Here is a 25,249-nt window from a genome sequence, read left to right on the forward strand (position 1 = left end):
TTTCCCATCACCACAGTTCTTCATTGGGAACTTGATAAGTGTGCTTGACCTACTCAAAATATTACTAAAATTGGCAGTAGCAAAAAGAAAACATTTAACTTTTACATATCTGGATTGGCCTGCACAAACAAAAATATTTAAAGCAGGTGCAGAAAAGGATATTGCAAAGGCGCTTGATTGATGTCAGTAGACAGGGAGCTCCAAAGTGTAGTGACTCACTAAAAGATTGATTCTCCTAGTACAGGTGCCCTACCAGTAGATCTTTCTCTGTGGGCTTCTATAAAGGTGGTGGTCTGCTGTGACTAGAGCTCTAGGTTAACACCATATCCTCGGCTCTTTTGCAGGATTTTCCCATTGTCATGGCGATAATAGTGCACAGTTGGGCCATCCCTATGTGCCATGGTCTCCACCACTATTGCACTTCCCCCAGCCTGACAAACATCTTGGTGGAGCCTGGTTGTGATTTGTAGGCCAGCATGCAGAGGCCACCCTCTGTGCATGTCATTGTTCCTGTGTAAATCAATGTCTGACCATAAACAGCTGGAAGCTGCCCAGATCAGTGCTAAAATTCAGCATGCAGGGGTGGCAGGAAGGGCAGGCTTTGGGAAAATCTGGCAGGGGACAGTGCTTTTTTAAAAAAACAACAACCAGTGTTATCTGGTATGGCGTACCATGACTTATTTATGTGTCTTGGCATGGTAGCCATTTAGTGTTGGCACCCAAGACACTTTTATCAAGATAGGAATAATGGGACCTTTTAGCCAAACATGGGGGATATGGAATATGGTGGCAGGAGAAATATGGGAGACACACAATGGCCACATGCATCCCACAAATGCCTTAGGGGAAGCTATAATGACGGGGGTATAGACACTGCATGTAAAGTTATCCATAGCTTGTTCCCTGTTAATTTACAGAGCCATAGATCCCCCTGCTTATGAAGCAACCAGGTAAATTATTTTCTGCTGCTCCTGTTTTATGAGCAGTCGGGTCAGGAGGGGAGAAAGGGGGCAGGTGTTGGATTCCTTAGACCTGGCAGTGACCCTCCTTGTCCTGCAGCCCACAAACAAAGGCCCCTTGTTCTGCTGGCTTCATAAAAGAGAGAGAAATCTACATCTCCAAGGGCGTGCTAAGGCAGCCGGTTAAGCAAACACACAGGGAAATGGGGATCAGGGTCATGGTCTCGTTTCCTGTCCCCCTAGGCTGAGGAAGTTGCTAAGGGGTGGGTGGGTGGAGTGGTGTCCACTAAAACAAGGATGACACAGGTCCTGAACTGCTGGCCCAGGGCTTGTTCTTCCTCAAGCCTGAAGAGGGTCTCGGGGCCTTAGCAGTCTTTTATCACCTGAAGTTTTTTTCTTGGATACTGATACCTCAGAACTGAACCCTAAAAAGGGTAACTGAGGGGGACATGTTTGAGAGAAAGAGTTATAATGCTCAAGGATAAGTGGTTTCTTGGGGCGGCTTAGGGATAATCGGCTTCACACTTAAATTCTGTCAGCTGGCTAAACTTCACGACAGATATTGAACTGGTAGTAGTAGGTAGGTAGGCCAGGCTGAAAAGGATGAGTTGTTTTCTCGGTGCTTTTAGGTTGACTGCTTTTGGTATATCTCTTGTGTGCTTTTGTTATATGAAGGACTTGCCTCAGATTTGAACTTTACCTCAGAATCCCCCCTTGAGTTCCAGGTTGTTCCTTTTTTAAAGAGGGAAGAATTTTTGCACTCACTGAACAGGCCAAAGGTTTTCTGTGGAAACCACCTTGAATGGGTGTCTTCTCTCATGGCTAAGAGTTGAAACCTTTAAAACACACAGAGAGAAAACTTACATAGGCTGAAAACAGCAGCTTCTTATGGAGTTGTTGCTATCTGGCATCAGAAAGGTAAGTCCTACAGAAAGAAAGCTAGGAAAGAAACCCTATTTGGGTATTCTTCTAACATGGATTTTTATGCAGATTCTCATATATTTCTGTATTTTCTCCATTTTTCTGTATTATTATGTTTCTAGCAATTTTATGCTTGCACGTACACACACGCAGTCCAACTCCAACTCATGTAGGCCAAAGGTCTGAAGTGGAGAACCTCTTGTTGTGGAGGCTCCCCACATGATTTAGCACCCTGTGTTATTGGGGCTCTATGTAGTGTTGCTATCCATCCCTAGAAAAGTGTCCACTGTCCCATTTGGACTTCTAACAGGATACCTTTCTCTGCATATTCGAACTCCTCCTCCTCAAAACACTGTGGGCAGAGGGTGGGGATGAGAGGGGGAGTTTCAGATAGAGCGTTTTTTCATGGGCAGGGGGTGATGAGCAAGAGAAGAGATTTGCAGAGACCTCATCCATCCATCCATCCATCCATCCATCCATCCATCCATCCATCCATCTGGTGGAGAGCAGGGGAGATTGGGAAACAGAGTTTTTCGTGGACAGAGACTAGTGGGTTGGAGAGCGTGAACGGGCTTTTGTAAACCGTGTACCTTTGTACAGTAATGGATTGCTTTGAAGTCATTTATGCATCAGGTAAAGTAATTTTTAGCCCCCCCCCCATTCTACCTGTATTTTGTCTGACCTGTCCTTTATATTGCCTGACCAAAGGTGGGATCCCTAGCTCTAAGTCACTTGGGGACCCTCCACACACAAAGGAGGTTCCTGTCTTCAGATCTTTGTTTTTTTTTATAATATTTTTTTTATTAAGTGTTTTTTAATTACAATATAAATAAACAAACAAAAATATTACATATCATAACATATTTTCTTATCTCCTTTGGACTTCCTCACATCTCCGTTCCAGATTATAGAAAATTTAACCAGCAATTTATCACCTTATCTCCATCCTTACTTTCTAATTTTCAATATCATATCTCAAATTTTAGATACACTTATTCCACCTCTTGAAAATTTGAACTTAACCTAATTATTATCTAAAAGTTTGTTTTCTTTAAATTTGCCTTCTTTTCATAATTCACTTCATCTATTTTGATGATGCCAAATTGTTTCTGATCAAGCATCCTGCTTAACATTCATACATTTTACAATACTTTTGCAAATAAATCTTGAATTTTTTCCAATCTTCTTCTACCATCTCCTCTCCCAGGTCTCGGATTCTGCCACCTGTCTTCAGATCTTTGCCTTGCTATGAGTTGGAGGGTGATGAGGGGTGGAGTTCGAGGTAGAGGGTCCAAATAGAGTCCCACAGCAAGAGGGGCTAAGGGGGCATTGTCTGACCAAATGTTGTGTGTGAGAGAGAGAGTGGGATGGGGGGAGCACTGCTGCACTAAAAACTAATGACAAGAGCAGAACTGCCTTGAATTTTATCCTCTTCAATGTTACTCTGGAAGGTAATCTCAAAGCAGATCCTTCCTATCTAAGTTGGCAGCATTTGACAGATCAGCACTCTGACATAAGGCTCACTTTGGGAGCTGTGATGGCTGAAATAATAGTAAGCTAGCAATGGACAAGTCATTTTGCAAAGTCTCGAAGCACATTTGTAGTGATGGTTCCCCCTCTAGTGGCAGAAAGTCACATTGTTACTTGAGGTTAAGGAAGAGAACATAACTACGTTTGTCCTGCCATCAGTACAGGTCTCTTGTCTCTGCCTCAACTGTGGGGACATGATGCAGACCACTTTTGTGGTTTCTAGAAGACATTTTATTATGATTGGAAAGGCAAATGAATTCAAAGCTCTCTGCACTGGTCATTTGCTAAATCTCTTCTGGAGAAGTCAACGTATGGGTTTCCTAAGCAGCAATATCTTGTGGGGATCCCAGTCAGCTGTTACATCTCATTCAGTGTGTTCTAAAATCCATTTTCCAGCAGCTCCTCTCAGTCAGACTGAAGCCAAATCCTGCTGGAACTGGCAAGATGATAGTGTTTGATCAGTTTCAGTGTTCATCTCCCCCAGCATCCCGTTTCCAACATGGGACAACCAGATGCTCTAGAAAGTCCACATGCAAGGCACAATGGCATCAGCCCCATCCCCTTGTTTGTCCCCAGAATCTGGCATTTAGAGATAAGTTTCACCTGTTATAGGATTAAACTACAGAGCCTAGGACTTGCCGATCAGAAGGTCGGGGGTTCGAATCCCCGCGACGGGGTGAGCTCCCATTGCTCAGTCCCTGCTCCTGCTAACCTAGCAGTTCGAAAGCACGTCAAAGTGCAAGTAGATAAATAGGTACCGCCCTAGCGGGAAGGTAAACGGCGTTTCCATGCACTGCTCTGGTTTGCCAGAAGCAGCTTAGTCATGCTGGCCACATGACCCGGAAGCTGTACGCCGGCTCCTTCGGCCAATAAAGCGAGATGAACGCCGCAACCCCAGAGTCGGCCACGACTGGACCTAATGGTCAGGGGTCCCTTTACCTTTACCTTTCACCTGTTATCCTCACCCCCAAACAGGAGTGTTTTTGTTCAGGTTTCCTCCCTAATGGCCTCCTTAAGGATATTATTATCTGCTGCAACAAACTCAAGCAGGGTATTCTGTCCACTCCACCTACCGTGGTTTTCTGTATTTCTTTTCCAATTGACACTCAACATTCTGTACGTACTGAGCATGCTGAAAATTCATTGGGCATATACTACTAATACCCACCTAGGGGGAATCTGGTTTGTTGTTTTTTTGCATTTAAAAGCAGCATAATAGGCAAAAGCACCTCCAACTTAGCATGAAATGAAGAAAAATAACTGTATGGAACTATTCAGGAGTCAGCAGGTGTCAAGGGTGCTCCTTAGCCAAAGGAATGCACACAGCAGATAGTGCTTTATTATCACAGCTGACACTTACAGTAGCTTCTTGGCTCTGAATACCACACAAACTTGTTTAGTATCTAGGCAGCTTTTCCCAGGTCTGTGCTCTATGGAGCAGTTGCAGCAACAGAGGGCCACTCACTCTCCACTAGCTTATGTGTTTTCCCCCAGTGGGCTACGCACACACAGGCAGAGGCTGCCTCTGCACTTCCCACGTCAATTCTCTCCTGGATCTAGGAGACAGTGGTGCGGGGGGGGGGGCGGGCACCTGGAAGCACCCAGCCCTTCCCTTGCTTAGCCTGCCTATTTCTCCTCTACCCTCCAGCTCTGAAGTTTCCCCTGCCTCCAACTCTTGCCTCCTGGCTGGAACAGTACCTCACAATTCACTGCCCATTCTCCAGAGTCAACTCGTCCCACTTCCCTCAGTGCACACTAGTCAGCATCCTGCCAGTCCCTGATATTGGGTGCTGTTTCTTCTGCACATGTCTGTACTTGTTTGGAAGATGGATCCCAAGCTCTGCTTTTTGGCAAAGGCATTCATCCTTTTTCACAAGAGTATTAGTACCTTATCTCAGGAACAAGGCAAGTCAGTATGTTTAAGTTTTCTTCCCGTATAACCAGTTTGTTTACTTAAATTCATATTATTTAAAGTTTTACATGTGCATTTTTAAAACATGGAAATAGCAGGTAAATAATACTAATAAAGATTCCTCAGCCTCAACAATGACCTTTTGTTTTATCCTTTAAACACCTACTGATTTTTTTTTCCTTTGCTGCCAAGCTTCTGTAGGCGATAAAGAAGACATTGTTCTGTAGCAGTTAGTTGATGGTCTCTTATTTTTAATGTGTTTTTATTGTATATAGACAGTCTAGTTGTAAACCACTTAAAATATTTTTATGATCTAAATATTTTTTATAAATAAATAACCGTACCCTACCCAACATCTATAACATATAGTTCAACCACATATAGAGACTTCCAAGAGGGAATAAGCAAGTTCACAAGAGACAAAAAACAGTGGGAATGGAAAGAGGAAGAACAGAAGGAAAGGGAGCAGGGAAGGTGAGTTTTAATATTCCCTTGCAGATCTAGATCAAACAGTTCCAGGAACAATGGAATAGATAGATCTCACTCACCTCTCACCAGTTAATTCTATTGCAAACCCGATTAACCATTACTGTCCATTATAAACACATTCCATTATTATTTCCAGAGAGGTGGCTACATCGGTTTCTTGCAGCAGAAACAAGAAGAGTCTTTTGGCACCTTAAAGACTAATGAAAGTATTATGCCATAAGCTTTGGTGGACTTCATCAGATACATGAAGTGCTTTCCTGAATTGCAGGTACATCAGTATATATCTCCATGTGCATATGTACCTGCAGAAACTCACAAATTAAACAGTGCATTTAAAAACCATGTTGGGGGGAATGGTTCTTTGAATTAGGCAGCACCAGGCACTCCCTGCAAGTATTCCACAAATAACTGGGTCATAAAGGTTAAGGGACCCCTGACCATTAGGTCCAGTCGTGGCTGATTCTGGGGTTGTGGCGCTCATCTCGCTTTATTGGCCGAGGGAGTGGGGGTACAGCTTCTGGATCATGTGGCCAGCATGACTAAGCTGCTTCTGGTGAACCAAAGCAGCGCAGGAAACGCCATTTACCTTCCCACTGGAGCGGTACCTATTTATCTACTTGCACTTTGACGTGCTTTCGAACTGCTAGATTGGCAGGAGCAGGGACCGAGCAACGGGAGCTCACCCCGTTGCAGGGATTCGAACCACCAACCTTCTGATCGACAAGTCCTAGGCTCTGTGGTTTAACCCACAGCGCCACTCAGTATATATTCACAGGTCAATAGCGCTCACATTTTAGAAGAGCCGGTGTAAGAGAGCACTGCAATCGAATCTGTGAGATCTGGATGCTGTTCTTAGTCAAGAACTCATTGTATGTAGATAACACTGTCCCTCACACTCATTTCTACTTCTGTAAATCACAAAAAAAATCTAATTTGCAGGGTGCTTTTCATGAGAATTAAAGTGTCATATTTATTAATAGTTTGGGGGTGATGGTACAAGTAGTTTTTATTAGCCTCCCCATCTTAAGGTTGTGAGGGGGTTTTGTAGGGAGTTGGAATGGCCCAACCAAGCTAACTGTCCTCTTTCAAGCTGTGATAAAATTCACTCAGAAGCCAGAGTGAGATGGAAGCAAAAGGGCCATTTGGAAACCAATCCACTGTAGCTCTCCCTATGCTACTATAGCAGGAGGAGTGAGGTGCGACTTGGAGGGAGGCGTCTGCTTTTACAGTGTTGATGCTTCCCTCCAGGTCAAGAGCAGATAGAAAGTGGAAACTGCTGAGTTTAGCATGCGGGGGGATTTGAGGGGCTTTATCTCAGGAATAGATTTGAGCAGCTGCTGAGCCAAGCAAGTCAGATTAAACTAAGAGGCAGGTCCTGCGGGTGTATTGCTCCAGGCCCTTTCTCACCTGTTCTCACTTCACATTGGCCAATACTGAACATCTGACCCCCACCGGGTGGCAAAGTCCTCCCACCTGCAAGGCAGAAAGTGGCTGGTGCTGGGAAGGGGTGGGAGCAGCCATCAATATTGAAACATCTCAAGGGTGCAAGACTAGGAAGGTTCTGTGTGGAATACTGCTGGGCTGGACGGAAAGGCCAAACCACAGCAGGACGTGCTGGAGGTCCCACAGGGGCTTGTCAGGATCCTCTCTTGCTGAACGAAAAGGACGATGGGTGCAGGCGCCAGTGCAGAGGAAAAACACTCCCGTGAGCTGGAGAAGAAACTGAAGGAAGATGCTGAGAAGGATGCCAGGACAGTCAAGCTACTGCTTCTTGGTAAGTCCAGCCCCACAGGCAGTCACTAAGGCTTTGCCCTTGTTGTGACTTCTCCCCCTCGCTGACCCCCCTCTCAATACTCCCATTGCTTAGCACATCTGAAAGCTGGTGCTGTAGATGTTGGTGGTGAATGCATCTACCTTTCCAACAGCAGCTGTTTGGATCCTCAAATTCTGAGGAACCTGCCCAACGGCAGTGCTACAGAGCCACCAAGGCATTATTGCAACCACTCCATCCCCCTTTTCCACTTCAGTGTAGGGCTTTGTCCAGTGGCATAGTGTCTGAGTCCAAACACAACACAGGGAAGGAGGTAGCAGTACGTATACACACACACACACACACACACACACACACACACACACACACATATCGTCTCCTGCCCTTAGCTGTGATGCCCTCATCATTGTGTGTACCTGTACTGCTTGTTTTCTGTGAAGCATTGCAGCTAAGCTGCCCATGGCCCAGATCATGTTATCTCTGCCATAAAGGTGAGCAGTGCTTAAAGCAATCTTAACCAAAGCCTTTGGGCCCAGGTAATCCTCCACAGCTCACTTGCTGCAGCACCAGCATAGATCCATGTCTGGAGGGAAGTTCATTATAAGGAAAGAAAGAAAAGACATGGCCTGTGAATTGGATCACTCACAGGGCCACCATGACCTCGCAGCCCAAGTCAGCAAAGCTATTACGACTGCTGTCACCATACTTGGAATAGTTATCCTCCCCCCTTCTACCATACCATGCTCTTCCCCTCCCTTCCCCAAACTTGGCATGTATCCGTCAAAGTTTGGAAAACCTAAAAGAGGTAGATAGGTAGGCTTGTCAACTGACCCCAAACCCCAGCCTGGACTGTTCCTGGGCATTTAACTGCCCTTCAATCTGCAGTGATTGGCAATTGAAGTGCTTTTCACAGCAGTGGGGTACCTGCTGTAAGTATCTGCACACTGAGAAGCTGTTAAAGGCACAGCTACAATGGCTGGTTGGAAACTGGCATCCGTAGATGATTCAAGGCCTCTCCCTGCCTCTGGTTGTTTAATGTTGTATTCATCCCCAAAGTGTATTAAAATCAAAACTGCTAACATGCTTCATGAAGCTGTATCTTGCAGCTGCTAAGGCAAAAACTGCTAAGGAGGTTTGGATTGTGTATTCTAAACATATCCAGGACAGGCTGTGTGTCATATATAGCTCTGTCCTCCAACATTGGACAATGGCCTGGGGGTGGGGAGCAACAACCCGAGGAACTACCCCTGCTGCCCCCATCCTTCACTCAGCCTCACCCACTTCGCCTCACCATAAACCTCCCAGCAAGTCATTTCTTGTGGATTTTGTGTCATAGATGAAATTAAGTTTTTGAGTCAAATTCAGATTATAATCTCTTTTCCTTTCTATTTTTCCCACACCAGGAGCTGGAGAATCAGGGAAAAGTACCATTGTCAAGCAAATGAAGTATGTGTGTGCACAGGCAGCTATTCCTTGCCCACTACAATAACTCTTAAAGAGTGATAGTGAAACTGTACTAATAGGAATTCCTTAGCATACCCAATTGCATTCTCCTCTGGAAGAGACTGGTAATGCAGAAGTTCAGACCGCCCCCTTCTTACAAGGCCACTTCACATACTATGTTTTTAGGTGCACACCCATGATGATTTAAGTGAACACCTAAAAGCACAGTGTTTGTACACAACAAACAGGTTTGCACATACAAGTACATCCTTCAAGGTGCGGATTACTGCTCCCTGTAAAGTGTGTACTCGTTGCCAGCAGCTGGAGGGGAATGCAGTCAAACATGCTGGGAAAGAACTGCTGGCTGGCTTTCTGCATTATCTCCACGGTAGGTAATTTCCTCTTAAGAGTTGGGAGAGGAGGAAGAAGGGAAAATTAGCTGGTCACCTTCCCACCCGCAGCTTTCCCTAGACCTAGAGACATTTCCTCCACACACACTATTCCAAAGGTTTCTTTATGGCAACATATTCTGAAGCCATTTCTAAAATCTTTGTTCTTCATGGTGGATTTGCTTGACTCACGTCTAACCAGACAGTACTGCTAAACTTTTCATGGCCCTGGAGAGACCTAAGCTGGTAGAGGCCTGTCTGACACATGCTGCAGAATGAAAAATTGTTGTTGTTGTTGTTGTTGTTGTTGTTGTTGTTGTTAACAACCCACCCTTCACTCTGAAGTCTCAGGGCAGGTTACAGCATTAAAACACTGCAGTATAGAGTCATGTGCTGGAATGGCTCCAATGCCAAGCTAAGTGTCTGTCATCTCTGGCCTCTGGCCCCATTAGCTGGCCTCTCAGCAGTTCCCTCCCTGCCCAACATCCTTTAGCACACTAGTCAAGACCTGCTGGATTGATTTTCTGCCCTTACCTTTCACAGAATTATCCATCAGAATGGTTATTCATTAGAGGAATGCTTGGAGTTCATCTCCATTATTTACAGCAATACTTTGCAGTCCATGTTGGCCATTGTGAGGGCCATGGGCACACTCAACATCCAGTATGGAGACTCAGCCAGGCAGGTGAGTCACTGAGGAGTGGACTTTCTCCCAATGGGAACAAAATAAAGGTAAAGGTAAAGGACTCCTGACAGTTAAGTCCGGTCATGAACGACTCTGGGGTTGCGGTGCTCATCTCACTTTACTGCCTGAGGAAGCCAACATTTGTCCGCAGACAGTTTTTCTGGGTTATGTGGCCAGCATGATTAAGCTGCTTCTGGCAAAACCAGAGCAGTGCGCAGAAACGCTGTTTACCTTCCCGCTGGAGTGATACCTATTTATTTACTTGCACTTTGACGTGCTTTCGAACTGCTAGGTTGGCAGGAGCAGGGACCGAGCAACGGGAGCTCACCTCATCGCGGGGATTCAAACCGCCGACCTTCCAATCGGCAAGCCCTAGGCTCAGTGGTTTAACCCACAGAGCCCAAAGGGAATAGTCATCTATTAATTAATCTATTTATTGTTATCATAATCAGAGGCTGATTTAAAGGGAAGGGCATTGGGGTGCTTTATTGCACTTAACTTTGCCTCCTTTCTCAAATGCAGGATGATTCCCGGAAGCTGCAGCACTTAGCAGACACCATTGAAGAAGGCTGCATGTCAAAGGAGATGTCTGACATTATCTGCCGGCTCTGGGAGGACACTGGCATCCAAGCCTGCTTTGAGAGGGCCTCAGAGTATCAGCTGAATGACTCAGCTGGCTAGTAGGAACCCATTGCTTACACCCCTTGAGGCAAAGGCCCCTTGAGGCAAAGTTACCACAGGAGTGCAATTCTATTTATTTCATTTATGAATCGCTTCCTATGAAGCATCTCAAAATGATTTCACAATGCAATAAAAACATCAGTAAAACAACTGCATATACAAAAAAAGTAGAGACAAAACTTAAAATCTAATGCATATAATGACTAAGGCTTTTTAAAAAATCCTCTTAGAAGGCTTGTTGAAAGAGGAAATCATCTTCAACAGCCACTGAAAAAGCAGCAGAGATGGCAACGACTGGGTGCACCTGGAGTCACGCATCTCTTCCCACTGAACTAACATAGTTGCATGTTTGGGAACTTTCTTAAGACATTTATATTTGTGCATCTCTGACTGAGAATATGCCTGCTCCATTGGCAAGTCCAGCAAGCATAGAAATCCAGGGGAGAGAACGTCCTTATGCTCAGCCACTCTTGGGCAGCCTTCACCTGCTGCAGCTGGCAAGGTGCTTCCCTAAGAAGCAGAAACTTGAAAGGTAATTCAAGAAGGAAGGTTGAGATCAGGAAACTTCAGCTTTGCTGAATTTGAGCAGTACAGCAGAGTACTTAGCAGCCACCTTCCTGCTGCTGATTCTTTAAGAACAATGTTATTTTTTCTGATATAACCTGCTACTCACCTTGTCCAACGCACATGGCCACAGGAAACATAGGAAGCTGCCTTATACTTAAGACCATGGATCCATTTGGCTCAGTATTGCCTAGACTTTGTAATGTCAACACTGACTTGCAGAGCCTCTTCAGGGCTTCAGGCAAGAGTCTCTCCCAGGCCTTCTCGGAGAGATGCCAGAGTATGAGCCTGCCAGCATGCAGAGCAGGTGTTCTGCCCCTGAGCCCTGGTCCTTCCCCATTGTGACTGCCCACTCTGAAGACCAGAGGTCTCTCAGGTCTAGTTCACATGGTAACCCTGGTACCTTTCTCTATTCACAGTTACCTGAGTGACCTGCCACGACTAGTGGCCCCTGGATATGTCCCCACAGAGCAGGATGTTCTCCGCTCCAGGGTTAAGACCACGGGCATAATTGAAACCCAGTTTTCCTTCAAGGACCTCCACTTCAGGTATTGTATGACTGTGGCTGGCGGACAACCGACCAATAAGGAAGATTGCAAAAGAGGGTGGATCATACATCTGTGGAAGCAGTTGCCATGGAGTAACTGGTGCAGCATTGTGATGAAAGGCATGAGTTTTGACTCCCCTTCCCAATCCACCACTGGAACTCCCAATTCAGCCATGAACAGGCCGATTGGTTTTAGGCAAGCCGCTCCCTCCTGGCCTCCCCACTTCCACCTGTAGTATGATAATATTGACCTGCTTTATAGCACTGTGCCAATGTACGGGAAGGGCTTTGGGCAATTAGGAAAAATCATTCCATAAGTACCATGTTTCCTTTTATGGGAAAAAAGGAGAGAGAGAAAGGTACATAATTTAAATATCTTGTACCTCAGTTATTCATGTAATGGATAATCCAGCACAATCCTGATAGGTATACACAATGGTGCAGTTAGGTGATTTTAGATTTTGGGCTCAATGGCCTTACCAGAGGGGGGGGGCGGAGGTTGGGTGTCTCTTTAGATGGTCCTGTGTATTACTTCACTCACTTCAAACTCTGGAAAGCCATCTCTGCTGTGCTTCTCCCCTCTCCATTCTCACTCAGTCCCAGAGATAATAAATGCTCACCCATCCAATTTGACAGTCAGCTCTTCATTCACCTCGCTGTTAAGGACCACATTTTGGGGCCCCTATGGCTCACTGCAGACCTTTCCCCATCAATTTGCAGTAACACATTGGGGGACTGCTGGGGAAGGCTGCTCAGAAGGGGCCTGTCTTAACTTCCTGGCAGGATGTTTGACGTGGGCGGCCAGCGCTCGGAACGCAAGAAGTGGATCCACTGCTTTGAAGGAGTCACTTGCATCATCTTCATTGCTGCCCTCAGCGCCTATGACATGGTCCTGGTGGAGGACGACGATGTGGTAAGTAGCACCTTTTAGACTTTGGCTGCCCAGATTTGTAAATAGGCGTGGTGGATTAGTGGCAGAGGTAGTGTGCTGGAATGGTTACAGTGTCAGTCTGGGGAGATCAGCTTTCAAATCCTCACTAAGCCATGAAGCTCACTGGGCAAGTCACTCTGCTTAACCTACCTCAAACGGTTGTTGTGAAAATAAAATGTGTGAAGGGGACGGTGCCCTACAGCTGCCATGAGCTCATAGAAGGAAACATGGTGTGTAAATAAGATATACCACATTTTCCCATGTTTAAGACAATGTTTTTTAATTATAATTAAATGTTAGGAATTGGGGGTTGTCTTATACATGGATAGTGCAGAGGGAGCAATTAGGGGTGGCTGCGAACAGGAGATTGTCAGCGGTGATAGGTTGGGTGATTGGTGGCTGTGGCAAGGCCTGTTGGCGATTGGCTGCTGGCGGCCAGATGATCGGTGGCTTTGGCGAGGCATGCGATTGGCAGCAACGGTCCAGCGTGTGAGCGATCCCCCCCAAATAGCTCAACAACTCTGGGCAATCCCCCCCAAAAAGCTGAACAACTCTTGGCAATTTTTCTCCACTTGGGATTCCCAAAAATAGAAAAATATGGTAGGTAGTGCCGAACTGGCTGTGGCATATCATGGTGAAATGACCTAAAGGGGATTAGGATAGTGTTACAGAATGTGCCTTCTGTACATTTAGGACACAGTTTTTGCCTACTGAAAGGCAGAGGGGCAAAGTTTCTGATAAAATCTGGTTTAGGGCTATGGTTGAAATTGAAGGTCTTTCTAACTCTGCCTTCCCTTCCAGAATCGCATGCATGAGAGCCTGCACCTCTTCAACAGTATCTGCAACCACCGCTACTTTGCCACCACCTCCATTGTTCTTTTCCTCAACAAGAAAGATGTTTTCCAGGAAAAGATCAAGAAGGCACATCTCAGCATCTGCTTTCCAGATTATGATGGTGAGTTCCCAGCGTGCAACATCCACATTGGTCTGGCCGCAGCATCTTCTAGCAGGGGTGGGGCACTGATAGCCCCCCAGATTCTGTTGGGATTCCAACTCCCATCAACCCTAGCTAGCATGGCCAGTGTTGGAGGGTTATGGGTGTTGCAGTCTAGCTCTTGGATAGCTCAGTTGGTTAGAGAGTGGTGCTGATAACACCAAGGTTGTTGGTTCGATCCCCATATGGGACAGCTGCATATTCCTGCATTGCAGGGGGTTGGACTAGATGATCCTCAGGGCCCCTTTCAACTCTATGATTCTATGAGCATCTGGAGGGCCACAAGTGTCCCATCCCTTGTCTCCTAGTGAGCAGAAATGCCGGAATTTGCATGGTAGATGCAAGAAGAGTGTTTTCTCTTTTTTAATTCTGAAAAAGGCTTCAGAAGATGAACACCAGCACGGTTGACTAGTTTCAGACTGGTCTGGTATTTTTATCAAATAAGCAAGAAATGGAAAATTGCATACATTTAGATGAAGTAAGGAGGAAATAAATGACCAAGGCCTGTACCATCATCCCACCCGCCTTTCCAAGAAAGATGGTGGTACTAGATGAGGACTATATTATCACAATGAAGCAAGTTTTAATTTCTTTATCTCCACAAAGGCTCCCTCTTGTCAACCTATAGGGTCAAATAATGCATTCGGTACAACTGACACCATACAAAGACACCATACAAAGACAGCCCAAGGAACACATTATTTTTGCAGCTGGCCTAACCATGTTAGAATTCATGAGTTCAGCCATGTTGACTTTCTGAATGACACCCACTTCTATTATTTCATGGAGCTGTTAATAATACTCCTCTATTTTCTTGGGTGGATGCTGCATTAATCATGTGACTGGGGATGGGGAGGGCCGCAGGCGGGAATGGGAAGAGTTGGCCCTTTGTGCCCCCGGTAGAGAGCTTGGTGCTGTGTGTGCTTGGTGCTGTCTTGAACTTTTATTACAGGGAGAAAATAGATGGAGTATTTCATTCGCTCCCTTGGGCAAAAGGAACAAGTTACTTTCTGTAATCTATGGATATTATCTTGCAGGGAGAGAAGGTGGGTGTTCCTTTTGTGGAAAAACCCAAAAACAAACATTTTTTGGCAAAGATGCCACTAGGGGGCCTCGGTGCTCTGTGAAACATGACTCTCCTCTGCCACGTAAACCAGAACCTGGCATCTCTAGTAATCTTCCAAGGGCTGTGTGACAGACAGAACTTTTTTTTTTTAAAGTTTTCACACTTCTGTCTTGCCTATTATTCCTCATTTTAGTCTTTAAAATTGCTTTCCTTCAGCTCCTACCAAATGCAGGCACTTCAAATGTGGTGTGCTTGGTGTGGTCATGGTTAAAAAGCTGAATACATGCAAAACTCCTTTTTTTTTAAAAAAAAGGAGTCATTGGATGTTGCGAATGGAGAGGGACGGTGGCTTAACCAATCCCCCTTTGGCCATTTTCTTGCTCAAAATTGCCCCCAAACTGCCTTTTCACCCACAGTGGAAAAGTCTAGTGACGGGGCTGATGCCCAAACGAGGAGCAATTAGGGCATTTCTTTACTTTGGGTTCTGGCCCAAATCCTGTCTAAAGCAGGGGACACTGGCCTAGCAGGGAAGCATGTGTCTAGGCTAACCCTGCCCCTCCCTCCCCGACAGATGCTTTTCTCCTCAGCTACTGCAGTGAGTAGCAGCAGTGAGTTCAGCTGGAAGAGAAGTACTGGGTGGTTAGAGGGAAGGTTTTGCTCCCTTCATCTGCACACTACTTCTGCTTTCAATACTGGTCCCTCGGCTCCCTACTTGGCACCGTATTTTTCGGCCCATAGGACGCACCAAGTTTTTTGGGGGGGAAATAAAGAAAAAAAATTATTTCCCCCCCCCAGGTGCTTGCGGGGCCGGCAGCGGGGAGAAGCGCTCTTCTTCCCGCCGCCCGCCTTCAGACCAGGTCCGGGGACAGCGGGAAGACGCGTTGCGCCTCCCAGCTGTCTCCGGAGCTTGCGGGGCGGCAGCGGGGAGAAGCGCTCTTCTCCCCGCCGCCTGCCTTCAGACCAGGTCCGGGGACCGCAGAAAGACGCACTGCGCCTCCCAGCTGTCCCCGGAGCTTGCGGGGCCAGCAGCGGGGAGAAGCGCTCTTCTCCCGGCCGCCCACCTTCAGACCAGGTCCAGGGACAGCTTCTCCCCGCCGCCAGTCCCGCAAGCTCCGGGGACAGCGGGGAGGTGCAGCGCATCTCCAAACCACATCGGGAGACAGCGGGATGGCGGCGTTCCGCCTCCCCGCTGTCCCCTGACCTTGTGGGGCTGGCGCTGGGGCTCTCCTGAAGCCTCATTTTTGGAGGGGAAAAAGCGCGTCCTATAGGGCGAAAAATACGGTATATGTGATTGGAACAGACAAACAGACCTGATGTCACATCCAGTTTTACCTTTCGTGTGAAATTTGTATTATTTTAGGCCCAACTATGACACAATAGTCATTCCAATAAGAAAAATATCTGGAAAACCCTGGGGTTATCAAAATCTCAAACTTTTTAAATAAAAAAGCATGATTATTTGAATCCAAGAAAGTTCTAATATACCATTTGAAAGCTTAGAGAACCCTGGAGAGCTGCACAAACTTAGCAGTCCCCACACCCCTTTCACCAAATGAGCAAGTTTTTAGGAAGAAGCTCTCTTACAAATGTCAGATGAGGTTTATATGAATGAGGAGGGCCCCTAATATATGCAGAACCAGAACATTGAAAGGGATGTTCTCTGAGCAACAGAAATGTGAGGTACAGAGCACTTCCCACAGAGGAACGTTTGCTATAATTATTGCTATCATGTCTAACAAAGTGATTAAGCTTCAGCAGCTGCCGTGCTCTGCATGGCAGAGATTGGGGTGAATTCTTCACAGCCTGAAGTTCAGCAGGTGTCAGGTTTAGCGTCGTGGACACGGGGCACATCATAGTTGTGTCCAATCTCAACCTGCCCCAGGAGGCATATATCACGATAAATAATTAGAGCCCTGCCTCATTTGTGGATGGAGGATGATTCTGAGGCAGGAGGTATCATGTGGAAATGTGTAGAGGCAGATTTTAAAAAACCAATTCCTAAGTGAAGCTGCTCTCTGATACCATCCCAGCATCCGTGTCTATACAGGGTCCAATACCTACGAGGATGCGGGTGCCTACATCAAGGTGCAGTTCCTGGAGCTGAACATAAGGAAAGATGTGAAGGAAATCTACTCACACATGACCTGTGCCACAGACACCCAGAATGTCAAGTTTGTCTTTGATGCTGTCACTGACATAATCATCAAAGAAAATCTGAAGGATTGTGGCCTTTTCTGACTGCAGGTGGGTTTTTCTCCCAGGTTGGTCAACGCTATGCAGTGGGTAAGCCAAGACCCCACTTTCCTAGCGCAAATGGTCAGGCGGATCCTGTTGTATTATTTGATTGTGCAATGAGAAGTAAAGCAGCTTTCTGTAGCAGAGCAAGGCAGACTCTTGGCATCACCACTGAACCATTTACAGGGGGATGGAGTGGGAGGCCTGCATCTCAAAATTGGAGGATAAATACTTTGCACATAGAAGGTCAAAGATCACAGTTCAGTGTCTGACATCTCCAGTTTGGTAGTAGGTGATGTGAAACCATGCTGGTCTGAGGCCCTGAAGAACTGCTCCCAGGCAGAGCAAATGAGTTTTAGACAAGCAACTTGGCCTAGTAAGCAATGAATTCCCATGGTCCCTTAACAACAACAGAGGGCAAGGCCCAAGCCCTGCTTGTGGGCATCTGTGAGGAGCTGTGTTTGCCAATATGCAGAGCAGGATGTTGGACTAGATAGCTTTGTTGCCTCAGAGCTAGGATCTATTCGGTTGCTAGGGTAGGGTAGGCCAAAGTGACTTTCAAGGAAAACTAGTTGCTAAGTGGGATCTTTGTTCCTCACTTTGTACACCTTTTCTCTCTCTAGGTATTCCCGGCCCTTCTGGTGAAATGCAGCATTGCAAATTCAGCAGTGTGAAAGGGAAGCATTCCCCTCACCTGAGCTTATGCACTCATTTGCATTCGTTCTTGCATGCTGGCTGGCTATAGTGGGGAAAGGAGTTTCTCCCTCATCTGAGCTAAGCCAGACAAAAGATTCTTCATTTCATCATGGGCGTTTAATTGACCCTCTGGAGTCGGAACTCTGAGATTACTAGGCAGCTTCCAAATTACACCCCAGGAGTGTTGACCGCTACCTCTTCCTTGACACCCAGGAAAAGCAGGCAAGAGCTTCATTCTGGTAACTCACTTTCTACCTAAGCCACCTCTGTAGTGTGGGAGTTGTTAAGCATGTGTGGAGTTTCCTCCCATACTGGGCTTGTTTGCAGAGTCCTGACAGTTTAGGAAACCTTTTTCTTTCTGTCCCCTTATTTCTGCTCTTGTAAATAGTGGGCACTTGCTAGGCTTCTTATAGGTGTACTAGGGCACTAACACACCTGTGCACACAGGGTGCTGCAGTAGCACAAGTAGATGGAGAGAGATTCGAGCCTTTACACAAGGTGCAAAAGCTTGAAAACCAAACTCCTGGTCAAGGCACAAGTCAAAATCCTAGAGCTATCCGTAATACAAAATTTCAGTTTTAATTTTTGCTTAAATGGCATTTCCTTAGCATGGCTCTCTAGTGAAGCCTTTTCTTTGTTTCACTGGGGGGCTCTGTAATTATCTGTAGCAGCACCAACAGTATGTGCCCAAACACACTGACCTCACAATATCACAAATAGCTGGTAATTGATAATTACTTTATCAATAAAGTAATAAGTACAATTTTTTTCTTTATACTTTATCTCTTTCGTTTCTAGGACTTAGAATCATTTATCTATTACTCTTTCTTTAGCTTGGAGTGATCTGTATTTAGTTACTAGTTCTTAGACCCAAAAGTCCACGTGTTTGTGTTAACTACCAACCATTACTCATGAATTAGGATGGTTTCATCCTGGAAGAAGAGATCAAGGTCCTCTTTAGCCATCAGCAAAGATATACACAAAATCATGAGGTTGTCTTGAAAACCAAGGGCTATTTTATGTGAGCCTAATTCACCTGCTGGGTCATTCAGAAATTACTATCTGAATTATTTTTGTTGGGGAGGGGAAGACCTCTATAAGACTCTACAAAAGTGTATTTAAAATGGAGTTGTGCTATAAAACAATGTATTTCACACCCATGTATAATATGGCTGTGGTTAGTTAAAGCATGCTGAATGGGAAAGTACATTAACTGGAGGCTACAGGAACTGTGCAAAAGGAGGCAGCACCAGCCATGGATTCTGCACAAATCCCAGCCAGTCAATGTTCATAGTTCCTAAATAATGTAACGGCATGTGCAGATTCAGTCAACAGGGAATTCCACACATTTTCTGATCAGTGTGTTCACTTGGACACTGAACATTTACAAGTCAACATAGATCTATATAACACATTGAACAAAACCTGAGAGAGTAGGCATATTGACAATGGACACAATTCCTTTTTCATCTTTCTATTATGTGCACGTTTTCCACATCTGAATATGCACAACAGCTGCTTTCCCTGCACATTCGGTCTATGTGCACACTCCCTGCCCCAACCCCAGCACCACCACCCCCCAAAAAAAAGAGAGAGAGAGAGAGAGAGATAGTTCCTCATGGTATTTCCAAGCAGAGGTCTCTAATGGGAACCTTGAGAGATGGCTTTCACAGAGTTGCTCAAGTTAGGAAAGGTTCTTCTTTGCTGTCTATGATATGTCTCTGGCTTCCTCCCAGCCAAGCGAGGAAGCCAGTGGTGTAGTCCACACCATGCAGCAAATGGTTACATACATCCCCCACCATAAAGCCCCTAATCAGCTATGGGGGCGGGGGAATGGCAGGTGATCTGCTGCATTGGACACTGCTAGAAAGGCTAGGAGCCCATGTGTTATCTTAGGACTCTACTCATTCACGCTTGTTCTGGGAAGTGCAATTTCCAAGGGTTGTGGCTGAGTTTTATCTAAACTAAACCACTTGCAAACCTTGAAGTGCAGATGATGCCAGACTGATGGAATGCCTTTCAGAGCCATGTGCGAAGCCAGCTCTTCGGTGCTGTGTTGTGTTTTCGTGGCCCCGGTTTAAAGCAAAATGGTCTGGCGAAATCCATTTGGCAATGCAGAAGTCCTCCCTGGTGCGTGCAAGAGAAGCAATGCAGAGTAAACAGGGCTTTCTTTCTACTTTTTATTATTTCAAACCGTGTGAACAATTTGGTAAAACATTGTGATAAAAGCTAGGCTGCGTCTTGAACGGTTACTAATGGTCCCGGTGCCCATCGACTGCCCGGCAGGCAGGACCGCTTAACATACAGCAGTGTTTCCTCAACTGATACTACAGTTAGAGCTAAGAAAATACATTAAAATAGACCTGACATTACAGCAACCTCAGGCCCTGGGGTGGGGCACAAAGGAATGGAAAGAAGTCCTTAGTGGAATCTTAGCCCTTAGGAACCTAATTCTGTGGCCAGGAAGAAAAGGTGTTTTAAACCCTTGGGCGCTGCCCCCTCATAAAAAGCTTGGCCTGGACCACAGCAGAAAGGGAGAAAAGGGCTGGGGGGGAGAGAGAGAAAGGGGGAGTCCATTTTATGCTAATCTAAAACACAATGCACATTGAAGCAAACTAAGAAACAGATGTAAACATACAGACACCCTCAAGGCACAAAATTTACTAGAGAAGATGAGCTCATGTTGGGCAACTCAACTGTTTACTACATGACATTTTAAATAAGGGTTTCTTTTTTTAAAAAAAGGTTTTCTTAAAAAAAAAAAAAAAAGGTCAACTTTTCCTGCACAAGTTGGCTTCTGGAGGAATGTTTTTTTCGTTTTCTTGCCAGTCTGTGCAAATCATGGAGGTAGGAGCTGAGAAGCTTGCTCCATGGCAAGAGCTCCACCTGTTGGAAGGTGAAAAACAAATGGACAGTGGTTTGCTTTGGCAGAGCCAGACAGAGGTTTGCTTGGACCATTTGCCTTAAAAAAAAAAAAAAAGGAAAGGAAAAATAATTAAAAACATGTCCAAAGCCCCTTGACCGGTTACCTTCTGCACTTCAGCTTTAAAAAATAAAAATAAAAATGGACGTACATGGAAATGTTACAGCTATGGCAGGCCACCAATCATTGGTGCTTCAGTAAGGCTTTGTGGGCACAGGGATAGGATACAAGCAGCCTGCAAGAGGCACCCGGGACAGCACAGAGCAGGGGAAGCAATGGAAACTGTCCCTCGGACAGGCAGAAACTCCAAAGTCTCATCATTAGGGAAATGAAAAGGAATGGAACAAAAATGTAAGAAGCAGAAGTCATTATATGGTGCAGTCCTCCCTTCATCAAAACCAGCCTCTTCCTCATATGGAGCAGTTCAAGTAATCCTGCAAAAGGAGAGAGCACAGAAAAGTGAATCAGCTCAGGCTGGCAGAAGAGTGCATTGGCCACAGGCATTGGCAGGACCCCTGGAGCTGCTTTTGGAGTCTGCTGCCTCTGATTTTCTGCACATCTGTCAGAACGGAAGTCAATTATGCTCACTTCAGTGGCCATGATGGACCCAAGCAACATTCAGCTTGCACCACATGTGCAACCATTGATTCAGTACCTCCCCAGTCTGTGAGCTAAATTTTAGTTTGTAATATACCCAGAAAAAGAAGGCTTCATCCATCATTTCTTAAACATCTAAGAAGAGCCTGCTGGATCAGGCCACTTATTATTCATTAAATTTGTATACTGCCCATCATCAGAGGATCACAGGGCGGTTTACAATATAAAAACACAATAACAAATAAAAAGAATACTCCCACCTCCCCAAGTTTAAAAGGCCAGAGATAGTTTAATACAAAGCCAAAGGCCTGGGGGCTAATTTCTGATGGACCATCTTCCTGAGCCTGGAATTATGTCAAGGGACCCAGACGGATTTCAAGATTGGTTCAGAGCAGTTTAACAAGCTGATCCCCATCAGATTTTGAAGAGCTTCATCTCCACTGGGGCTGAAGGGAGCCCACATGAAAACAAGCTAGCATTTCTCTCCTGCAGCAAGCCAAGCCCTCCAGCTCCCATCAGCTCAAGTTCACAGGGCATCAATGACTCTGCTTCATCTTTCTGCAATGGCAAAACCACTCCTCTGCCCCTTTGTCCTGCCAGCTCTCAGTGCCCATCCACCTTTGGTCTCAAACAGTCGCTTCTGCTACTACCTTTGAGACACAGCCACACACAATGGTGCATTAAGATGTACAGAGATGTCACAGAATTGACAGCCCTGTCTTGCTCACACATTTATTTCCTGGGAAGAAACAGAAGTGCATGCCCTTTCGGGCACATGGATGAGTGTGTGCAATGCCTCACCTTCCTGTGTTCCTCAGTAGATGCCGCCTGGAGAGCTAGAAGAGCCCACAGTCCTTCAGGTTATTTTTGATGATGACATCAGTGACAGCATCGAAGACAAACTGCACGTTCTTGGTATCAGTGGCACAGGTGAAGTGGGTGTAGATCTCCTTGGTGTCCTTCCTCTTGTTCAGGTCCTCAAACTTGCTCTGGATGTAGCCAGCAGCTTCATCATACTTGTTGGCCCCTAAGGAAGAGGAGGAAAGAAAGAGAATGAGAGAGAGATCCACAGAATGATATCAGGACAGAACTAGGTGCACTAACTCAATGTAGCTTTCTGCCCCCGAAATGACACCCATGGACTCAGACACTGGTAGTTCAGAAAAGCAATGCATTAACTCCTGATCTAGTCCTTAAAGAGGCCAGCATATGCTGCTAACAATATTTTAATCCATGAGCAGTTTATAGTAGAAATGTGGTATGGCAGAGTTGAAGACTCTGGCCCGGAAAAAGCTCTGATTTCCTCATCTGCCTAGTACTGAGTAGTAGCTGGATGAATTTACAGCAAAACTGACTAAATAAATTCAAAGGGAAATACACTGACTGACCGGCTCCTCCTCATGAAACTCAAGAGCCACACAGCTCAGGCATACCAGGAAGCTGCAATGCTGACACAAGCAATTGCAATAGAGCGGTGCATTTTTCGGGGTGGGTGTGTTCAAGTCACTTTGCAAAATGATCAGTTTCACACTTTCCAAAGCGATATGAGAACTGAAACACAGCCATCCTTTGAAATTCACACTTATCTGAATTTTGTGGTGCAGTTCTCAAACCACAGTTGACAAAAATGCAAAAAATAAAATAAAAAATGCATTAGGGTGAATTTGTGTGGACAACAACAATTATTTATTATTTATACCCTGCCCATCTGCCTGGGTTTCCCCAGCATTGTTATTAGTAAAAATTGTTTTGCAATAATGTGCACCTTAATCAAAACTGCATATAAAATGTATTTATTAGGAAAATTTAGAACTAAAATGCTGTTGAATTTTCATGAGGATTTTTTTTTTAATTGCAAGATTGGAAACATGAGAAACAGACAGAACTGAAATTGGCAGGTTCTTCCATCCCTAGCTGTGCTTTACATACCATGCCTTTCTGGTCAGGAGGAGGCTTAAAAACTGAGAAAAGAAAAAGGAGGGGAAGAGATCCTTCCCTGCAGATTCCCGAAGAAGCGATTCTAACTCTTGGCCATTTTTATATATATTCATCACAGCTGAATGGTGGTTCAGCTGAACAGCAGAAGTTTGAGTGAAGCAGAGATGGAAAGATACTGAGAGTAAAAAAATAAAACATGTGTGAATTTTGAACAATGCAGAGGTTTGAGTAGAGCAAGCAGGGGGAAGGGTAACCCAGAGGGGTAGCAGCAGTTTAAAACAAGGTTTGAGTACAGTAAGAAAGGAGTTGGGAAAGGCTCTGTTGTGTTAGTTTTTTGTGTTTGCTTCTGTGTGTGTATATCTCAACTATTTCTCTTTGTTAAAATTGTTTCCTTTCTTTCTTTCTTTCAAAAAAGAGCAACCCCTCAGTCCCTCCATCCCTAAATACAATGCATTTCATTCTGATACCATGTGTTCCAGATGCCAAGTTCCAGATTCAATGCAGTAATTTAGCACAGATATTTTCTTAACGAACAAACATCCAGCTGTGCACAGCATTACCTGAACTTAACCTTCTCTAACTAAAAAAGCTAGCTGACCACCTTGTTCTTAAGATTCTACTCGTCTTATATATGCAGTAACATATATAATGGGTTATGTGTGTGTAAAGAGGCTGCAGAATAGAAGAAAGGAGGGAGAACAGAAATGGGGGCAATCTGTGTGCAAGGGAGAACTGAGAAAAGGAGGATGGAGGGGGAAGGAAGGGAGTGAATGTAAAAAATTCAAAAAAAGAAAGAAAGAAGGAGTAGAAAGAAGGGGCCTGAAAGGGTCTGAAGAATGGGAGGAGATGGTGGCTTCATAACCAGGCAGAATATGAAAAGGGTGCTTTGTAGTTGCAATATGTGGAAGGAGGAAGATGCAGGGGGTTACCAGGGGGTGGGTTTCTGTGCAAGGGGAGCTGCACAATAGGAGGGTTTGGAGGAGGCGTCTACATGGGAGTGAAGGTGAAAATGGGTTGCAGAACAGAACAGGCAAGTGGCTTCAGAAATAGGATTGGGAAGCTGCATGGGATGGGGAAAAGAAGGGGATGGCAAGCAGAGTGAGCAGGGGTGCAACATGTTACTTAAATTTGTCAGAGAAGCTGCCTTGGCCTTGTTCCTTTACTCACTTTCCCTACACACTGCAGCTGATGAGATTATCAGCAAAAGAAAATTCCACACTTCCTGCCATGCACAAAAGCAGTGTTGAACACCTCCCTTTTCCACTGCCAAAGTCTTACAACTCGGCCCCTGACACGCAGCACTTACCATTCACTCATTAGCTACAGCCACACTTGTTGAGCAAAATGCAGACTGGTTGTCTTCTGAATTTCATTTCCTCCTGGGTCTATCCAGAAGGCCATGCCCTTCCTTTCTACTGTTCTAAAAACACAGGGCTTGTGCTGTCACTGAATTGCTCCACTCTCTTGCAAGAAAAATCTAATTATCACAGGAACTACATTCAACTGGGAGTCTTGTGGCACTCTGAAGATTAACATATTTATAGTAGCAAAGCTGTATATGCCACAGTAAATATTACAATTTTTTAAGGTGTTACCTCTTCCCTTTCTGTTTGTGGTTACTTTTCACGATCTGAACTGTATAAATGACAAGGTCTTCAAGCACAAGTTTACACAGGTCCACACGCTACTGCCCCCTAGCTTACAGAAATAGAAATGTTCCCCTGGAATCAAAGCATGTGTATCAGAGATTTATAATACGACTTATGTTGTTGAAAAGAGACCAGAGTGTACAATAAAGCAATAGGAAAACTGTCCCACATTTCCCATGTGAAAACTTGGCTGCCTATATTCACCCTTACATGCCTGGTCCCTTATATATTACAAAATGTGTGCACTGATCAAATGTGCAATTTACCTGGTAACCACATTATTTCCACCACAATCCTCTGCTTCTAAAAGTGGAAGCTTTGTCAGAATT

At 45.2% G+C, this 25,249-nt stretch overlaps 2 protein-coding genes and 1 long non-coding RNA gene across 8 annotated transcripts in view; 1 reads left to right on the plus strand and 2 right to left on the minus strand.

Moving 5' to 3' along the window:
- The first annotated feature begins 798 nt into the window (after positions 1–798).
- GNAT1 (G protein subunit alpha transducin 1) lies at positions 799–20,562 on the plus strand. 6 transcript variants are annotated; one of them, XM_081851349.1, is made up of 11 exons: positions 4,932–5,796; positions 7,060–7,585; positions 8,986–9,028; positions 9,958–10,099; positions 10,622–10,779; positions 11,764–11,892; positions 12,675–12,804; positions 13,624–13,777; positions 16,930–17,126; positions 17,741–18,673; positions 19,174–20,562. In XM_081851349.1, exons 2-9 carry the CDS (start codon positions 7,480–7,482, stop codon positions 17,118–17,120), a joined length of 1,053 nt encoding a protein of 350 aa, XP_081707475.1. In that variant the 5' UTR covers positions 4,932–5,796; positions 7,060–7,479; the 3' UTR covers positions 17,121–17,126; positions 17,741–18,673; positions 19,174–20,562. The 6 variants fall into 6 exon arrangements, with proteins under 6 accessions (XP_081707473.1, XP_081707474.1, XP_081707475.1 ...); XM_081851347.1 differs by lacking the exons at positions 16,930–17,126; positions 17,741–18,673; positions 19,174–20,562 and adding an exon at positions 799–1,877 and having other exon boundaries at positions 5,692–5,796; positions 13,624–15,592; XM_081851348.1 differs by lacking the exons at positions 16,930–17,126; positions 17,741–18,673; positions 19,174–20,562 and adding an exon at positions 2,391–2,429 and having other exon boundaries at positions 5,709–5,796; positions 13,624–15,592.
- LOC309335996 lies at positions 2,372–11,735 on the minus strand. The gene is made up of 3 exons (XR_014153842.1): positions 11,454–11,735; positions 3,105–3,846; positions 2,372–2,642 (listed from the first exon to the last, which is right to left on the minus strand). It is a non-coding gene; the product is annotated as an uncharacterized lncRNA (long non-coding RNA).
- The window catches only part of GNAI2 (G protein subunit alpha i2), a 126,141-nt gene continuing 120,871 nt past the window's right edge, over positions 19,980–25,249 (minus strand). The window contains exons 8-9 of the mRNA XM_081851344.1: positions 22,135–22,360; positions 19,980–21,170 (exon numbers count right to left, since the gene is read on the minus strand). Of these exons, the coding sequence (XP_081707470.1) occupies positions 22,170–22,360 (191 nt within the window). The 3' untranslated portion in view covers positions 19,980–21,170; positions 22,135–22,169. The remainder of the gene's footprint in view (positions 21,171–22,134; positions 22,361–25,249) is intronic.

Source organism: Podarcis erhardii (genome assembly GCF_964252035.2).
Source record: "Podarcis erhardii genome assembly, chromosome: 2".
Taxonomy (NCBI): Eukaryota; Metazoa; Chordata; class Lepidosauria; order Squamata; family Lacertidae; genus Podarcis; species Podarcis erhardii.